At 38.8% G+C, this 19,353-nt stretch overlaps 1 protein-coding gene across 1 annotated transcript in view; it reads right to left on the minus strand.

Moving 5' to 3' along the window:
- NALCN (sodium leak channel, non-selective) overlaps positions 1-19,353 on the minus strand; it is a 310,211-nt gene that overhangs the window by 274,793 nt on the left and 16,065 nt on the right. The window contains exons 2-3 of the mRNA XM_047720335.1: positions 19,026-19,172; positions 15,298-15,480 (exon numbers count right to left, since the gene is read on the minus strand). Coding sequence (XP_047576291.1) covers positions 15,298-15,480; positions 19,026-19,133 — 291 coding nt within the window. The 5' untranslated portion in view covers positions 19,134-19,172. The remainder of the gene's footprint in view (positions 1-15,297; positions 15,481-19,025; positions 19,173-19,353) is intronic.

Below are 19,353 nucleotides of genomic sequence, written 5' to 3' on the forward strand. Positions count from 1 at the left end.
AATATAGTCAATATAAAATTGAATTTTCTGAGTCTAATTTTAATCAGTATCCAAAAAGATAATGGAATACAAATGATTTAAAGTTACACTTTAAAGATTTTTATTTATTTATTTGTCAAAGAGAGAGAGAGAGAGAAAAAGAGAGCACAAGCAGGGGGAGCAGCAGACAGAGGGAGAAACAGGCTCCTTGCTGAGCAGGGAGCCAGATGCGGGACCCAATCCCAGGATGCTGGGATCATGACCTGAGCCGAAGGCAGACGCCCAATCAACGGAACCACCCAGGCGTCCCTAAAGTTACACTTTAAAGATTCCCTTGAGTTTCTTAATATTTATTGTTCAATAAATTCAAAATTTATTGTTCATTCATTCATTCATTCATTCACTCATGTATAGAATGCCTTTATGATCTAGACAGTGTTTGAGGCAGTAATGACAGAGGATCGAAAAGAAAAACAAAAACCCTTGACCTCATATGATTTACATTCTCAGTTTAAAAAATGTTAAATATACAGTATATGTTGATAGGTATTATGAATAAAAATAAAAGTGTATATTTTCAAATTGATTTTTACTAAACGAATGTATTTTTTCTGGAATGTTAGGCAGAAAGAGAAAAATATCACGACGTTTATTTTAAGAACTAGGCATAGTTGCGATTATTTTAAAAAATGCAAAGAATTCCCAAAACAAAAACTAAAATTTTATGGGACTCAGCAGAGAGCTATTTTAGAGTAGTTCTATCTTTAACTTTTTGAGGAACCTCCATATTGTCTTCCCGAGTGGCTGCACTGGCTTGCGTTCCCACCAACAGTATAAAAGGGTTCCCCTTTCTCCACATCCTCACCACCCCACGACCCAGCAATGGCACTATGAGGTCTAATACAAAAATACTAATTCAAAGGGATACACACACCTTTATATTTGTAACAGCATTATCTACAATACTCAAATTATGGAGAGAGCCCAAGTGTCCATCGACTGATGAATGAATAAAAAAAGAGGTGCTATATACGTACGATGGGATGGTACTGAGCTGTCAGAAGGAACGAAGTCTTGCCATTTGCAATGACATGGATGGTGTTAGAACGTGTTATGCTGAGCAAAATCAGTCAGTCAGAGAAAGACAAATACCATATGATTTCGCACATATGTGGAATTTAAGAAACAAAACAAATAATAATAGGGGGGAAAAGAGGCAAACCAAGAAATAGATTCCTAAACGTGGAGAACCCACTGAGAGTTACCAGAGGGGAGGTGGGGGGGTGGGGGGGGAGGAAGGTGGTGGTGGGGGGATGGGTGAAATAGGTGATGGGGATTCAGGAAGGCCCCTGCGATGAGCACCAGGTGCTGTATGGAAGTGCTGAGTCACTAAATTGTACACCTGAAACCAAAACTACACTGCATGTTACTAACTGGAATTTAAGCAAAACTTAAAAAAAAAAAGGAAAGACCAAAAGGAAAAAAAAAAAGCTAATTTAAAATAGGAATGATTAAAAGTAAATGTTTGGCTGAAAAAGGATCACTGGGATCAGCTGGGTACACGGACTATTAATAAGATGAGTTTATGTGGTCTTTTTCCCCAAATTATTATTTTATTTCTTTTTTGTCATTAAAAAACATTATACATAGCGTTACAACAACTAACTTCCACTGTTGTTCATAACTTGCTTTAGTAACAAATTATATTCAATAAGATACAGGATGAGACCTCGTTATATTTAGGATGATTTAAAATGTGAAAGCGAGAATAAACAGCGATAGTTTTCAGGAAGGGTAACTGGGTGGCCAGGACCCAATGTGGGAAGAGAAACAGATGTTCACATATTATAACCATAGATGTCTTTGACTCACGTTCATGTGTTATGTTTTTTAAAGTAGATTTTCAAAATTAAATTTTTAAAAAGATGAACATTTTAGCTTTAACAAAACTTTTAAAGTTTTTTTGCTTTTAAGTTGGCACAAATGAAGTCAATTCTGAAAACCTGGGGCCCCACAAATTTAGAATATACAGCTATCAAAACAGAGTGGCTGAATTCTTGTTTATTTACTTTATAAATTTGTTTGCTAAGGAAACTGATGTTGCCGGGATGACCTAAAGTATACTCTGAACTATATAAAAGGATGGATTATTTAAAATCACTTTAGAAGTCCCGGTAGGGAATCAGCAACAACAAAAAAAAAGCATGAAAACATGTCTAACTCAAACGAGCTCACATTGTGAAAACTGGCTTCACAAAAACTTCCACTGCATAACGTGGAAAACTATTTCTGAATTAGGAAGTCAGTTCAGTTGCATTGTTTGGAATGAGCTTGGCTGTGGACTTTCCAGCAATTCATAGTGGCATTTACCTGTTGCCAACAAAACACACCCCACACTGGATGGTATGTAATGGTCAATTAGAACCGGCTTCTTTTGACTTTCCTGATAATAGGTGTGCAATAAGCCAAGTTTTATACAATATTTTTTGGCTCATGTTCCCAAGAGCTATTTAATATTTATAAAAGCCTTTAGTAAGCCATGGTGCAGGGAGCTGGGACACAAAGACCAGTAACACTCAGATGTCCTCCCCTCCTCCGCCTTTTATTTTTCTAGTTTTGCTTTTTAGTGTTCATTATTCTTTTTTTTTTTCTTAAGATTTTATTTATTTATGAGAAAGAGAGAGAGGGAGGGAGAAACCAGGGAGAGGAACAAAGGGAAAGGGACAAGCAGACTCCATGCTGAGTCATGAGTCTAACCTGGGACTTGATCTCATGACTCTGAGATCACAACTTGAGCCCAAACCAAAAGTCGGAAGCTTACCCGACTGAGCCCTCTGGCTCTGTGTTCTTTTTTCTTCACGCTGTGCTGTCTTCTTGAAAACTCTCCCAAGTCTGTGCCAGCTTTCCTCTCCAGACTCTGATCTGACCATAGCCTACCCTGATAAATGTTTGAGCCCATACGTAACACAACAAGCAGCAAACTCAGCTCATGGGTCTGAAAAAAACGTTCATATTGTGTAACTTACAGAACTGTCCTTTGTAATTTCCACCTCGTTGTTGAATGAATTACAGTTGACTCCCTCCTGTTTATCAATTCCAGTTGTGAATTTTGGGTTTCCCACTCAAACCTTCTCTAAACCTACTCTCTGGCGTTGCATTAAAAATATCCCCTGGGGTCCCTGCATGGCTCAGTCCTTTAGGGATCTGTCTTCCGCTCAGGCCATGGTCTCAGAGTCCTGGGATTGAGCCCCATGCAGAGCTCCCTGCTCAGTGGGGAGCCTGCTTCACCCTCTCACTACCCACCCCACCAATGCTCTTGCTTTCTCTCTTTCTCTCTCTCAAATAAATAAATAAAATCTTAAAAAAAAACCCAGCCTATCCCCACTATAAATATTTGAGTCTTTTCTGAAGATTAGTAACACCTTGAGAGTAGACAATTTCAGCCACCCAGCAGAGAGAGAGACATACAGCAGATATTAAATGAATGAATTAGATATGCAGATGTACAATATCTCGGGACGTTTCTGCAGATTACAATACATGGAGTCAGAAGCGCACTCATATGCTTCATAAATGCATGCGTTCACCCATCCATTCATTGAAATTAGCATTGTTCCTTAAAAGAGAGGATTCTTTGACTCCTGGTGAAGAAAGAAAGATGTGTAATTACCCTTCAAGGTAATATCTTCAAGTTAAGATTTTTTTTTCCCTGTATGATCATGAAAGACCACAGACGAAATTAATGAGATAACTTTAGGATGTTTCCTGGATTCGTACACTTCGACGAAACAAAGCCTACGTGCCATGCAAACAGGAATCCAGTCAAGGTGAATAGAACTTGTGCACTATAATGCAATTGTAAACATGAATGAATTGACATGTATACCATGTTGGTCATTACTGATAATCACTAAGTCTTTATAAGTCCAAAACAACTTTAAAAAAATAAAATAAAATACAGACTCTGAACCTGGCACTTTGAAATATAACCTCATAATACACTTTGTGTCTGACACATTTACCAAATTCTCTTTTTGACTGTGTGTCAAAGACTTTTAATCATAACTGGTGAAGTATGTCCAGATCGTTTTAAAGTCCTACTGTATTCATACCCAAGTTATATAATATTTGCAAATAATGAGCTGCCCCTTTCTCCTACTCCCGAATTACATAACCAGAGTACGCAGGGTACTCAGGAAATTTTAACACCTCAAATATGACAGAAAGGTTTTAATTTGGTTGGTCCATGAACAAAAATGGAGAGCAGAGAATGTAGCCGGACTACAGGCAGAAATCAGCATGCTGGCCGCTGAGGAGTTAGTCAAGAGCTGTCTGTCAATTTTTACAAAAGTAAACACTCAGAGACTGCCAATCAATTATGCAGTATTAGAGAGTCACTTAAATTGCCATGCAAGTATTTAATAAGCAGAGAAACCAAACACATTCATCTGAAGACATTTATAGGGATATAGTTCGCAGCTCCAAAATCATATGCACTGGTGGTTTCCCGAGCACATGATTTATTGTTCCCAGTTCCCAGGGCCCATCTGTCACTGGGTCTTAGCATCGTTATTTATCACTTCAGCACTGCGCAGAGCATGCATGGTACCTTTACCGAGGTTTATTGCCAGATGACAAAGAGACAACCGAGAATTGTCCGTAGAATTCGCGGTCTGCGATACATGGGATGATTTACAACACAAACCTCTGTCACCCAAATGGTTTATTTTTGCCTCCAGGGATCTGGGGAGCTAGAATGCTTCTCAGAATAGGAAGTAATGGGAAGGCAATTAGGAACGACTGCTTGGGGAGTGGGAGTGAATTGTCTGACACCTGCGAGCACAGGGAATACGACAAAAAGATGCGACATCCTTAAGACAAAACATGCCTCCAACAAAAATTTTTGAAGATGGGTCTCCCCAGAAGGACTTCCTGCCTCAGTTTCACTATTTCTGGGGCCCTTCCTCCCCTGTATCTTTTATAGAACACCATTACAGCATTGACACAAAACAACGAAGGTGACATGTCACCTCCAGAGTGAACTTCTAGAATACAGAGCAGACCCTGTCGCTCTCAGATCTGAATCCCCCGCGCACCTTTACTGAGCACAGAATGAAGTCCGAGCTCCTCGCAGGACATGCCAAGTCCTCCCCGTGCTGCCGGCCACCTTCACAGAATCCTGCACACAGGCCCCCTGCTACTTCTCACTACTGAGAGCTCCCCAAAGCACCAGGCTGTTCCAGGCCTTGGGGATCCAAGTATGTCTTTTCTCCTTCTGTGAAATCCTTTACTTTTACCCCCAATGCTCCTGCCACAGAGCACACGTACTTATCCTTTGGGACATGGGCTTCCTGTCCCTCCTTCTTCAAGACTTCTCTGATATCCCCAAGAAGACGTTTTCACTATTTCTTGGGCCCTCCCTCCCCCGTATCTTTTACAGAATACCATTACGGCATTTGCACAAAACAACAAAGGCATATCTCTCACAATCTGCATTCTCACTATACAAACATCTGCCATTTATATTTGCAAAAATATTTGCCCCCAAATCACTATGTATCTAGAAGAACCACTGTAATGAATCTGCGTGTGTGTTAGTGGAAACATGGAAACTGCCCATAAATCTGGCAAGAAGGTACAGTGTGCAACGCATGTATAGCTCTGTTGTTCTTCTGAGCTGAATCTTGTATTACAAGACACAAGTGTCAAGTGCATCACCATCTTCCTTTTCCCTATCTTCCCTGAGGTTAGCTCTTTGCAGCACCTAAGACAGGAGTCTACCAACTCAGGTCATCTGATCTTATTTCATTAATTTTAAGACATACCACCCCCAACCCTGACACAGTTTAACTCTTCTAAATTTAGGTTATACCTTGTAATCAACGCATCAATTACAATCTTACACCTTATGATCCAAGTGTAATTAGTAGCACTTTTTCTGTACTGTAAACCGATGCCTCGCCTGACCACTGATGACCTCACAGATTCAATCCAACATGGTAGATAATCCTCTCACATATTTTATCTTTGTTTTTTACATAAGAGCACATGCTCCCGCTTTTGCTTGGTGCGTGCAAAACACCCGCTCCTGAACTCAGGAAATACAAATAATTGAGTGATAGGTGTTTAAATGCTGTTCATTATACAGCACAGGTGGATTGCTACCTAGTGTTAGTGATCTAGTGATCCAATCAATATTTGCTGAATGATCAAAAGCAAACTTGGAAACTGTACTTGGGTTTGAGAATATAACTCTCCCTTATATTTTTAATTATAGTTTTTATCTTCAGTATCTCAAAATTTTAGCATCTTAAATTCATATTTATACGTAGTTTAATATATTAGGCAAAACACTGGGTCAATAAAATTTGTGGACAATACCAGAAAGCTACAGCTGCAGTACTTTCTTCTTGAAAAATAAAATTTCTGGGTTTGGTCTGTTGTAGATACCTCTATAAACTAGGTATTATTAGATCACCGTACCTTAAGCATTTGGTCTGAATTTCAGGTGTGTCATACATTGTTAAAACAAGCGAGGTATAATTTTAGAGCGTTCAATACGATGATGATTTTTTTTTTTGCTCTATAAATATCTCATATGGATTAATACAGTTTATGCATGGAAAACGCCCCTTCAAAAATAAAACACCCACTTTCCCCAAATCTCTGACATACATGTATATCGACGCACACATAGTCTTCCAACAGAAGTCATATGACAGACTGCTGTTACTTCATCACTAAATCGGACTGTTCCTCAGAAATACTGCATGGAAATCAGTACATATAATATGATTTCCACCAAACTGTTTGTACAGCTCTGTTACAAACAATGTGAAATCTTATTAAGAAAAGTATAACCTGATGATTAAAATAGAACACAATATGCACATATATATTCATAATGATCCTAGATGTGTGTGGGAAAAACACAAGCATAAGTCCTACAAGTGAACAAACACAACACATATTTGCAAATTTTCTGGGTAAAGACAATAAAAAATTGAGTGAGAGGTAACTGTCATACTATTAGAAAATTAAGGTAGAAAAAGTATGGAAATATTTTATGAAAAAATAAGCTTTTTGGAAGACAGGTGCTTAATAAAAGTTTAAAATATATATATATATAGTAGGGTTAGTGATGAGAGCATAGTAATTCAAAGTTGAGTAACATGAGGTCCTTTAAAAAAATGATCATCTGGGAGTGCCTGGGTGGCTCAGTGGGTTAAAGCCTCTGCCTTTAGCTCAGGTATAATCCCAGGGTCCTGGGATTGAGCCCCGCATTGGGATCTCTACTCAGTGGGGAGCCTGCTGCCCTTACTCTCTCTGCCTGCCTCTCTGCCTACTTGTGATCTCTGTCTGTCAAATGAATAAATAAAACCTTAAAAAAAATGATCATACAGCCCCTGTAGGGGCTGATGCATTTTATTGTGGAGTAACTTAAATACCTACATTTTTCTCATGCAATGGTAAACCAAAACAAATTCATAAATACAAAATTGTGGAGTCAATAAAATTTAAACGAACAATACAATGTACTGTAACAGATGATATCTTGCTAAAACTAAGCTTTTATGGAAAGCTTAAGATTTCTTTCCAGTTTTAGTATATAATCCAAATTTTAAATTGTATCTATTTAAGGTCTACAACTTACTTGTTGACATATGTTTTCAACTCAATAGCAAAACAAACAACCTAACTTTAAAAGGACAATGGACCTGAATAGACATTTCTGTAAGAAAGACATATGGATGGCTGACAGGTACATGAAACGGTGCTCGACTTCACTAACAATTAGAAAAATGAAAATCAAAACCACAACAAGATGCCACTTCACACATGTTAGGATTTATCAAAAAGACAAGAGATAACAAGTGTTGGGGAGGATGTGGAGAAAAGGGAGGTTCTTAAAAAAAAGGGAGGTTCTTAAAAATAATTAAGAATATATCTGTCTTATAATCCAGAAATCCCACTTCTATGTACATATCTAAAGGAAAGTAAGTTAAGTTTTAAATACCAGAATGTAATCTCAAACCCAACATAAACTCTTTGGTCTGTGAATGTCATAACCTGCATTTCTGCAGAAATGTATGTTACCGAAATGAGAATAAAGTCATGACTTTTTGCCATGGGGACCTCAAGGGTGAGAACTCAGTGAGATGACAAATTTAAAGCTTGGTTCAGGATAATTAGACTTCCTATTTAACTATGTTTACCCAAATCTCACATAGCATTTAAACACTGAACACCAGTTTTAATGAGATCTGAGGCTCTAATGATTACTTCCAGATAATGTTAGCAAGTCAGTATTACAAAAATCTGTAGTATATTTGTGTTTAATCCAAGCATTCCTAAATGAAAAACAGACTGTATTTGATGTTCATTTTCAGTTTTCAATTCTTACAGACTAAAGATTAAAGCAACACTTTTAGTCTTAGTCAACAGCTCATCATCCAAATACTGACGGAAGTCAGAAAATACTGGGCATGACTCACTAAAAAGGTTTCAAAAACAACCTGGTCATAAATCCAATATTTTCTTATCTAATGATTGCTCTGACTTTTAATATCTGAACCATTAAAACCTCTGCTCATTCGGTGCTCGGTTCACTTGGCATGGATATATTAAGTCTACCTCTGTTCTTCTTATCATTAGACTGTGACATCGCAATGTCTACTGTCACCTTCATGATGTGAAATCCAAGTCTTCGTTTATTAAACAACTTCAGAAACAAAACTTTTATTTTAGGAAATGTCATGCTTCTGTTCTTTCAAGTTGGAATCTCAAAGAAATCAATACATGGTGTTTTAATCCCAAAGAATGTTCGGAGATTGCATTGCCTGAATGACCAACATACATGAGCACCAGGGTCATCCAAGGCCCTCTGGGGAATCACAGAATTCAAAACAGGTCTAGGCTGTACTAGGAGAGAAGTTACAGTGGCATAAAGGATGCCTCTACCACCCTCACATGACCACCTTTCCCTAAAATTGGCCTCCTGGTTTAGTGATCAATTTTGGGCACCTCAACATATCTAAACCTACTGCTCAGAATATCTGACCTAGCGACTCTGTGAAAGACCCAGGTGATCTTCAAATCACCCTGAAATCCACTGGCTGAGGCATGGCAGGTACCCCCCACTCCCATAAGCCAACAACTTTTCCTAAGGGGTTGGGGATCCCATTTTACAGTCATATTATATAGACCCATGCTTATTGTACCCACAATGGGCTCTTGGTGATTCTCTGAGCTTACTGGTTTCTTAGTAAATGCATTAAGATTGCTGTGGCTTTGATGGTTCCTTTCAAGTTCAATTCCTACACTGAACTGAATTTCTCTTTAGTATTTCTAATTTCTACCCCAATTTTCTGTGAGTTGCCACAAACTTCAGAAAGCTTTTTTTAAAGCTTCTTAAAATATCTGATAATAGCAAGCCACTGGCTGGTCCAGTGGCTAGCCGAAGCTAATTCTGTAGGGAGTTCAACAGTATGTCCCCCAAATCCATGCCCACTCAGAACCTCAAAATGTGACCTTATATGGAAATAATGTCCTTCAAAAGTTTAATTAGTTAAGATGAGGTCATACTGAATTAGGGTGAGCCCTAAATCCAATGACTAGTGTCCTTAAAAGAAAAGGAGAGGACACAGAGGCACGTGGAAGGAAGAAGTTTCCATGAAGACAGGAGCAAAGATTAGAGCAACACAGCTATGAGCTAAGGAATGTCAGAAACCACCCAGAGTCTCCCAGAGTGAGGAAGAGCAAGGAGGGGGTTTCCCCTAGAATCTTCAGAAAGATTGTCGCCCTGCTAACATTCTGGTTTTGGACTTGTGGTCTCCAGAATGGTGAGACAACGAATTTCTGTTGTTTTAAGGTACCAAGTTCATTGTCGTTAGTTACGTAATTAGCAGGAAACTAATACAAATTCCAAAATACTTGTGAGCTCTTTTGAGTTTATTTTGTAAAGGCTCCTATGACAAGGAAATCAGAAGAGAGAACTCAGGCAATAACAAACCCTCTGAGAGCCGCGCTTGGGGAATTAATAAAGTATATCTGTAGACAAGCTTCCAGTCTCAGTCCTGTCCTTTATCTCTTCACTATCAGACCCATCAAACTGCACCCCCCACCCCCCAGGACTTCTCCTCCAGATCCTAATGTAACCTGGCCAATAAGATATTCACTTTCAAAACTGCGAACACTGACTTCTGAGGACAAAGGGGGAACCTGGGCAACGTTCACAGTGTCAGAGGCGGTGTTGTGTGGACCAGACTGTTCCCAGGCGGGACCTGAGCTGAGGTCATTGCTGCCCCAGGTGCAGAGCTCCCTGGAGTATACTTTCTAAGCTTGATCTCCCAAGGCCTCAACCACTCACTATGCCCAGGAGACTTCCCACCACCTTCTTTGGGGGAAAAAAAAAAAAAAGACAGAATTTGTTTCTTTCGCCAGACACAAAGTATATGCTAAATAAACTATGTAGAGGTTGAGCGATTAACTTCAATCTGGGTAAGATCATGATGGTAGTTTTTTTGAATCTCCCAAATTTCCTAAGAAAACAAAACAGTGAGATAGCACAGAAAAACATATCCATGGACATAGTCTTGAATAAAACTGACAATGTATTCCAAAATAAAGACCAAACTATTGACAATATCAACACCTACTCAAGACCTCAGCTTGGGAAGGTTGTAGAGGAAAGTCATGCAGGGAAGTTCTGGCTGATCTGAGAATTTCACAGCACCAAAAACTAGTAATCAATACTAGCAAAACACTTAGTGGAAGCCTCAGACAGTGACCCTGAGAATAAAGGGCAAAATTCTTCAAAAGGTAACAAAACAGTCTATCAAGGGCAGGTAAATGTGAAACAAAAGAACTAAACAGTAACAAAGACAAAATGCCCACCAAGGGGCTGGGCAAAGATCAGAGGTGACAGAACATCCTAATCTCTTGAGTGGATCCCATAAAAACCCCTTTCCGGGAGAGAGACCCAAGCTAGAGAAAAACTCCTGGAGTAGAATCCGAATAGGCTAGGGCAGGGACAGGAGGGACAAAGGATAACACGGATTAGATAAGAGGACCAGCAGGTCAGAGGAGGCAGAGCTCACACCTGGGATGGGAGCTGCACAGAGAAGCTATATATTTTATATTTTATGGTAAAACAGGGGAAGGAACCCTCAAACTGATAATATATGGAAGCTACTCTACCCATTAAGCAGGAGAAACTCAGATTTCAAATGAGCAATGGCAAGAAAGGTAACAGAACAAAAGGATTATGATCAAGTCCTTATGAATATATTATAATTGTATTTGTAAATATATATATTATAATATCAAGTCCATATACATATATAAATGAACCAAATAATGTACACAACACACAAATAATGTATAATACACGCAAAAAATAAGCATACAAAGCAGATAAAGACTGTAGTAGACTATAATAAAGTGATCAAAAGAAATTAAGAAAAATAGATGCTACAAAAGTACAACAAAATTGGAAAAAAGGAACAATGGAAATGATGTCAAAACAATAGGAGACTGTAAAAAAAGACAGAAAAGCATTCAAGAAATAATCAGAATTAGAAAGAAATGAAAAAAAATCATTTCAGAAAGAGAAGTAAACTTAAAGGAACACAAGATTGAATAGACAGCATAGGGAGTACAATAAGGAAATAGAATATAGGAAAGATTAAAAATAGCGGGGGGGGGGGGGGGAGAAAAAAACACACATAAAGAAAATGATGGAAATAAATGACCAAAACATGATCTGGTGTAACTAGGATATGAAAAGAAATCCTGAAGACAGAATGGAATAAAACAAATATCGTATGACATGCCTATGTCCTTAATGGTCAACAAAAGACATATTCTCATAGATCTACTGAGTTCAATAATAAAGGGAAAGACTCTCAGTATTTAAGAGAAAGATCCAATCACAAAGAAGGAAAAAACATTCTCACAGCCACATTTATACCAGGGACAATGAAGTAACATGTTTAAGAATCTTGAGAAATGAAAATGTGAAACACCGTCAAAAATCTGGAAACAGACCAAAAAAGTAAACCAAATAAAGCAAAAAAAGAAAGAAAAAAAAGAAAAGTAAAAGCAAAAATTAATGAGTTCAAATGAATTAATAAGCCAGTTCTTTTTAAAAATCAACAAGATAAGTAAACAAATTGGCTAATCTAAAACAAAATGAGGGGAGCCTGGGTGGCTTGGTCAGTTAAGTGTTTGCCTTTGGCTTAGATCATGATCTTAGGGTCCTGGGATTGAGCTTGTCCCTCTCACTCTGCCCCATCACCCGTTCCCCCCATCGTGCTCTCTCTCTCTCAAATAAATGAATACAATCTTAAAAAAAAAAAAATGCAACAAAACAAAACAAACAAATAATACTAGCCAACCCAAGCAAAATAAATTCTAATCTAAAAAAAATTCAAAATTTGGAAGAAGTATAAATCAAACAGAGAAAATTAAAATTACTGAATGCAATCTTGTTAATAAATTCAACAAATTAAACAGTCGATAATTTCCTTAGAAAGTATACATCACCAAACAGAACCCATAGGCCAAGCAAGTCTGAACAGAACAATTTCCATAGAAGAAACAGAAATAGAAAGGAATCCCACCAAAAGAAAGCACTAGAACTAGATGGTTTCATAGGAGATTTGTACCAAAATTTTTAAAGATTATTCAGACTATTTTAGAGCATAGCAGTGTACACACATACATGGAAAATCTAATATCAAAACCTGAAAAAGATTAGACAAAGTTAAAACAATGAAAATAATAACAAATATCATCAAATAGCACATTAAACCAGAATAAAACTGTGTCGTGAACCCCCTCAGTTTTTTCCAGGAATGTAAGGATGGTTCAATATTAGGAAATCTACTCTATTCTAAGAGCTAAAAAGAAAAATAATCATTCAACAAAATTTAAAAGCTATTCATGATACAATAGTCAAAAATTGGAATTAATGTTTGTTATCTTAGCCTACTTCAAACCCTAATCCTTCAGATTATTTAATGAGGAAACATGAGAGATGGTCTAAATAAGCCTGGGGTTAAACAAAGCTGTTCACTGCCTCTCATACTATTTAAAATTGAGCTGACCCAATAAATGAGCGAGAAAGAGAGAGACATCTGAAATGGAAATAAAAAGACAAAAAGATAAAAGAATTAATGGGAAAACTACTAAAAACAGTACAAGAATTTATTAAATTTAGTAAAGTAGCAAGAAATAATATTAGCACATAAAAATCAATAGCCTTCACATAAAAGAATAACAGCAAGTTAGAACACGTTATAGAAGACCCCATAGTGACAGCGAAAAGATGAAATAACATAACAAAGCACAAAAATAACAAAAAATGTGCAAAATGTATGTAAGGAGAAGTGTAAAACATTCCTGTGAGACACAAGAGTGGACTTGATAAGATGGAAAGAGCTTCTGATCCGGAACAGGAAGTGTGCGTGGCCTGAATAGTCATGAGCAAAGATAATCATGGAAGAGGAAAAGTAAATGTAATTTACATCACCTAGAGCTCATATTCCCAACACGAAGAGTACCCAAACCTTGAATGAAAAATAATAACAACTTGAAAATGGCCTTTGTATACAGTTGTGCTCAAATCAACCTCACTCTCAAAAGGGAAATTCAAACTAAAACTACACTGAGTTACCATTTTTCACCCAACAGATTGGCAAAGGTCCAGAAGTTCTACAAACCATTTTGTGGCTACTGCTTGGGGAAAGAGGCATCTGTGTACATCGCTGGTCAAAGTCAAAATGATTCAGGGAATATGGAGTATATAGAAACTAAAAATGGAACCATCAGGAAGCAATTAGTCATATCTAGAATGTAGAATGTTCTATAAGACTCATTTTCCCAATGGATCGATGACAAGAAATTCTTTTTTTTCTTTTTCTTTTCTTTTTTTTTTTTGCAGGATATGTGGAGTTGAGAATTAAGGGGCATAAAGAGACTTAAATGAGATTTAAAAATATAACAAATATATTTCTTAAAGCTCATTTGAGTCCTGATTGAAAGAAGCTAACTTATTATAATAGGAAATGTTTGAGACAATTTGGAAAATACATCTATGACTTGGGTACTGGCATACATTAAGAAATTGTTGTTAATCTTGCTAGACACAATAATGGCATGATGGTTATGTTAAAAAGAAAGTGTCTCAGTCAGTAATGCATGAGCCATTACTTCTGAAATGACCTGGTTTCTGAGACTTGCTTAAAAATGAAAAGAACTGGCCAAATATTGATAAGTGTTGATACTGAGTTATAGGGATTCATGACAACTATAATCTCTACTTTTGAGTAAACTTAAAATTTCCCATAATAAAAAGGTTTTCAAAAGGTTAAAAATGAAAAAAAAAAAGTAATGTGCTGACTGTGACCCTTCTGTTTTAAGGATGATACACATTGAATTATGCATAGAGAGATGCACTGACCCTAAGTAATTTCATGTTATGCATCATCTCATTAGAATCTTGAAGTCCTAGTACAAAATAAGGCCCCTTTCCACCAAAATTATGTAACTGGAGATGCTGATATAGCCAGTAAAGGAAGAGCTAGGATTTGAGTCAAATCTGTCATTTGCAGACTTTTACTGTCCCTTCTGCTATTTCCTTATACCACTGGCTCCCTAAATAGTATAATTTCAAATACTTCACAGAGAAAGTGTCGTCTACCTATTTTTATCCTCTGTGTGCAGGTTAAGAATACACAGAAGATATCCTTTGACAGAACTTTTCTTCCTTTGCTTCTTCTTTCTTTTCCTTTTTCTTTCATTTATTTCTTGTCTCCCAATTGGTTCCACTGACACTCCATGCCTTCCTTTTCCTATACTCCTGCTTTCCACCTCATGCTCTTTCTTTTTACTCCTTTGTACCTTCAGGACAGTTCAGGTTAATGACATCCCGTAGTGTCGTCATGTCACACTGTAACTTCATCAGGTACCATGTATTCCACATCCTGTAAAGCCGCAGGTGCCACACCTGGACTCGTCCCTGTGCCAAGCCACAGGTTGCCCCGGAAGGTGGCATAATCCACCCTATTCTGGCCATGAAGCCTACAGGCCGACTCTCTCTCTCCTTCCTGGATATCCCAAGGCTTTGTGTCTTACACAATTTATTTCACTTTTTAAATATTCGTACGCATCATATTTTCACCAGTCTCTGGAGTTATGCCCTATTTTAAAAAACTACAGGATGGATAAAGAGATGTTTTGTTTGATGGAAATGAATCTGAAAATACTATTAAGCTAACTTAGATTTTCAAAGCATTTTGGTTCTAGAACACTCACCTTGACGATACCCCGGATGTGCATTTTTGCTATCATCTCTGCCGTGTAGAGAAACATCAGCAGAGTATCCAGAGTGAAAGTCACATACTGCAGAGGAGGGTAGTGCTCGAACGTCATGGGCGTGTTCATACAGACGGAAATGACGCTGATGATGGCACAGATGCGCAGCAAAGAGTGAACCCACTGCAAAAGAGGGTCAGAGTTCTCATTTGACACCACAAAATGAGGCCTTAACCTTGCGTTATAAACCACACTATTTGGAAAATACAATCTCGAGATTAAAATATTTCACTGGCATGGAGAAGAGAGAGTAGGAAACTCATGTCTGTTAAGTGCATACAATGTGCTAAATATTTTCCCATATTTTACATCATTTAATTCTGAAAGCAGCCTAATTTCCACATGCACACATGAAGGCAGAAAGGTTAAGAGACTTTTCCATGCTCCCGCAGTTAATGAGAGCCAAGGGCTCGTGTGAACCTGAGCAGGTTACTTCAGTGCCTCTGGCCTTCCCAAGGCATTGGGCCACAATATAAGGAGATTCTGATCCCATTAAAACATGGGTCAGCTGCAATTGCACTACTGGGTATTTATCCCAAAGATACAGATGGAGTGAAAAGAAGAGCCATCTGTACCCCAATGTTTATAGCAGCAATGGCCACGGTCGACAAACTGTGGAAAGAACCAAGATGCCCTTCAACGGACGAATGGATAAGGAAGAAGTGGTCCATATACACTATGGAGTATGATGCCTCCATCAGAAAGGATGAATACCCAACTTTTGTAGCAACATGGACGGGACTGGAAGAGATGATGCTGAGTGAAATAAGTCAAGCAGAGAGAGTCAATTATCATGTGGTTTCACTTATTTGTGGAGCATAACAAATAGCATGGAGGACATGGGGAGATGGAGAGGAGAAGGGAGTTGAGGGAAATTGGAAGGGGAGGTGAACCATGAGAGACTATGGACTCTGAAAAACAACCTGAGGGTCTTGAAGGGGCGGGGGGTGGGAGGTTGGGGGAACCAGGTGGTGGGTATTAGAGAGGCCACGGATTGCATGGAGCACTGTGTGTGGTGCACAAACAATGAATACTGTTATGCTGAAAAGAAAAAAAAATGGGTCAGTACTTTACTCATACAGAAATGTCATGTGCCATTACTTTTATACTTTTTATGTATTATGAGCACCTAGAATTATATTTTACTTACCGTAACTTCCCTGGTCGTTAGAAGAGTGGTCTATCCTCCTGGATTGCCAACATTTTAAAAAATGACTTGACACGTAACATTTCCCATGTGTCCGGTTATCTTTCCATTTATATCTTGTATCTTGTATTTATATTCTTGTATAAAAAATATATTTCGAAATCTGACCTCATCCTACATTCGCAATATGGACTTACTATTTTAGAGAATGTTTTGTACAATTTTAGCCTGGGAGCTTTCCCAAAATTCCGAAAAGTAAGTTTCTGTGCAATTCTAGGAATGCACATGCTGTTCAAAGATTTTCCTCAACTTCAGCATAAAGAGTAGAAATAATAGATAAACATGTATATGCACATGTGTGTGCATATTGTGTATACACGTAAGAAATAAGATCACTCACATACAGTATTTTATTATAAAAACAAACACCTAGACTTATAATATTAATTATATTATATAATATTAATTATAATAATTATAATATTCCTTGCATCTGCATGCTACCCCCACACACTTAATCTTACGAGTTAATTAATTAGTACACAATACTTAACATAACGGAAATGTGTTATTTATTGATGATGCTGGATATATCTGCAGTCATGTTAATCCTTTAATATTAGACTCCCCTCCCCTCACCCCAAAAAAGATGCCGTGGTTTCATGGTGGATGTCTTCTCGGCTGTGCAAACTAGCATGGACCCATGATGAAAAATCGAAAAAACTGTCAGAATTCTGAAGGAGACTCAGACACTTGTAGGCTGGTGAGTGGGTTATAATATTAATCTGACAGTTATAATATTTGCATGAAGACATAATGCCATGTATTCTATATCACGGAAGTCACCGATGACTCAATTCATTTTAAGGGTTAATGTACTTTTCATGCAGTTTGGAAACCCTTCAATAAATATCAGTGTGCGAATTTAGCCCCATCTGGATCTCCAACACAAAGGATCTAATTACACAAAAGAGCTTCAAAAGATGGGTTCTTCCACAATGAATCTATTTTGAATTTAAAGAAAGTATCCTAATTAAGCATTAATCATTTTAGTTAGTGCTTCCAAGGCTATATCTATAATGCTACCTTCTTCAGAGCTTCTCAGAAAGGCTTATATGTGGCGGACACTAAGAAAAAAGTTAGTGAATGCTTATTCTCCATCCTGTTCAATTCTCTAGCCATGAATGGCAGACCTCCTATGCGTAAGAAATTCTGTGGGGCTCTGGGGCCACAAAAATGTTAAGCACGTTTCTGACTCATCACTACTTAGCAGCCTGGTAGGCATAACATACACATACTTACATGCAATACACGTTTTTAGTTACATACAATGGTAAAATAGGATAAGCGGAAAGAGAAGAGGTTCATTCTGTGTGTGGTGGAGAGGGTCAAACGAGGAAGCCTTCAGACGCCCACAGGGGTGGGCTGACATTCGAGCCAGCCCTTAATGGGTCGGGAGGACTTGACTCATCAGAGGCTGGGGAAGACCTCCGGGCAGGAAAACAGTGTGAACTGGCTGGACATCTCGGAAGAACAGGGAGACCCTGGTGAGGCTCCAGGGGCCAGTGTGTGCAGATCCAGGAAAGAACCATTGCTGGCAGTGAGAGCCAGACTAGAAAATGTCCTCCCTGCACAGCGAACCCATTTTAATGAGCAATGTAGGGAAGAGAGATGTTGCAATGATTACAAAGGGAAAGGCAATGTGAACAGAAGGGGAAAGGCAGGAAGAAATCTGAGCCTGCTGGACATGTGGTCAGGAGGGCAGATGAGCTGGAGAAGCCTGGAGAGGGCAGGGAGACCGGGCAGATGACTTGTGTCCTGGTCAAGGGAAAGACAATCAGTGCGCGGGGAACAGTTCATTCCCTTACTTCGGCCTCTGCTGGGAGTCCGGTCCTGAAGGGGAGCCTGCTCTCTGTGGTTGGGCTGAGCTTGCAAGACCCATGACCATGCCCTTCCTCCTTCTGGCTGCTACACTATCTACCCCAGTGACACTGTTCTAGATGTTCCCCCCACGTTCTCCTTGGCTTCATTAGGCAGAGAAGGTGACGCAATTTTCCAGAGACACTACCCACTATCTCATTAACCTTTCCTTTGAGTCAACCAACACTTGCCACTCTGAAGGCGACCTCTAATTCCAAACATCTGATGATCCCCTCATGTGTTCATGCGTGCTGAGAACTCATGGAATTATGATAGAAGAGATGACTCATGTGGGACTCGAGCTTTGGCTTGGACTGAGAAGGAGCAGTATCAGTGTACGGCGTGACTCTGGGGACCGCGAGCATGGAGGAGGAAAGGAGGGAGCAGACCACCTAGCAGACCTGCCTGTGTGCATGACCCCCCGCGGCACCTCTTTATTTCATCTGAATGATTCTCCACTTCCAGACTTCGAGACTCATCCATATTCTACTGCACCTCAAACAGCCATTTCAAAGCCAAAGTTACGTGATTTTTGAATTATATGAATCCAATTTCCTTTATATCAGCACACGCTTCTCCGTTCTTCCAAAAAGGAACTTACTGGTTTGTTAATCCAGAGTATGTCAGCGTTGTCTGACAAAGATTCATCGGGACCAAAGTCCGTCACCGGCTGGGCCTCCACCCGGGAGCTCTGCTTCCGTTTGAGCATGCTGAAGTTAGCTTGGGGGAGCCAGTACAAGACTGCAGTCTGGAAGCAGACAGACAGTTCCGTTAGTCACCGAAACCATCTCCACCCCGACCGCCTCAAAAACGGAGCCCCCCGTGTATGCAAATGCATTCGTTAATTAGACACACGTTCTACTGTATGGTGGAGTATATGCAATACGTGCAAAAAGAAATTTTAAAAGGGTAAGATAAAAATATCATTC

The sequence above is a fragment of the Lutra lutra genome, chromosome 3 (assembly GCF_902655055.1).
Source record: "Lutra lutra chromosome 3, mLutLut1.2, whole genome shotgun sequence".
NCBI lineage: Eukaryota > Metazoa > Chordata > Mammalia > Carnivora > Mustelidae > Lutra > Lutra lutra.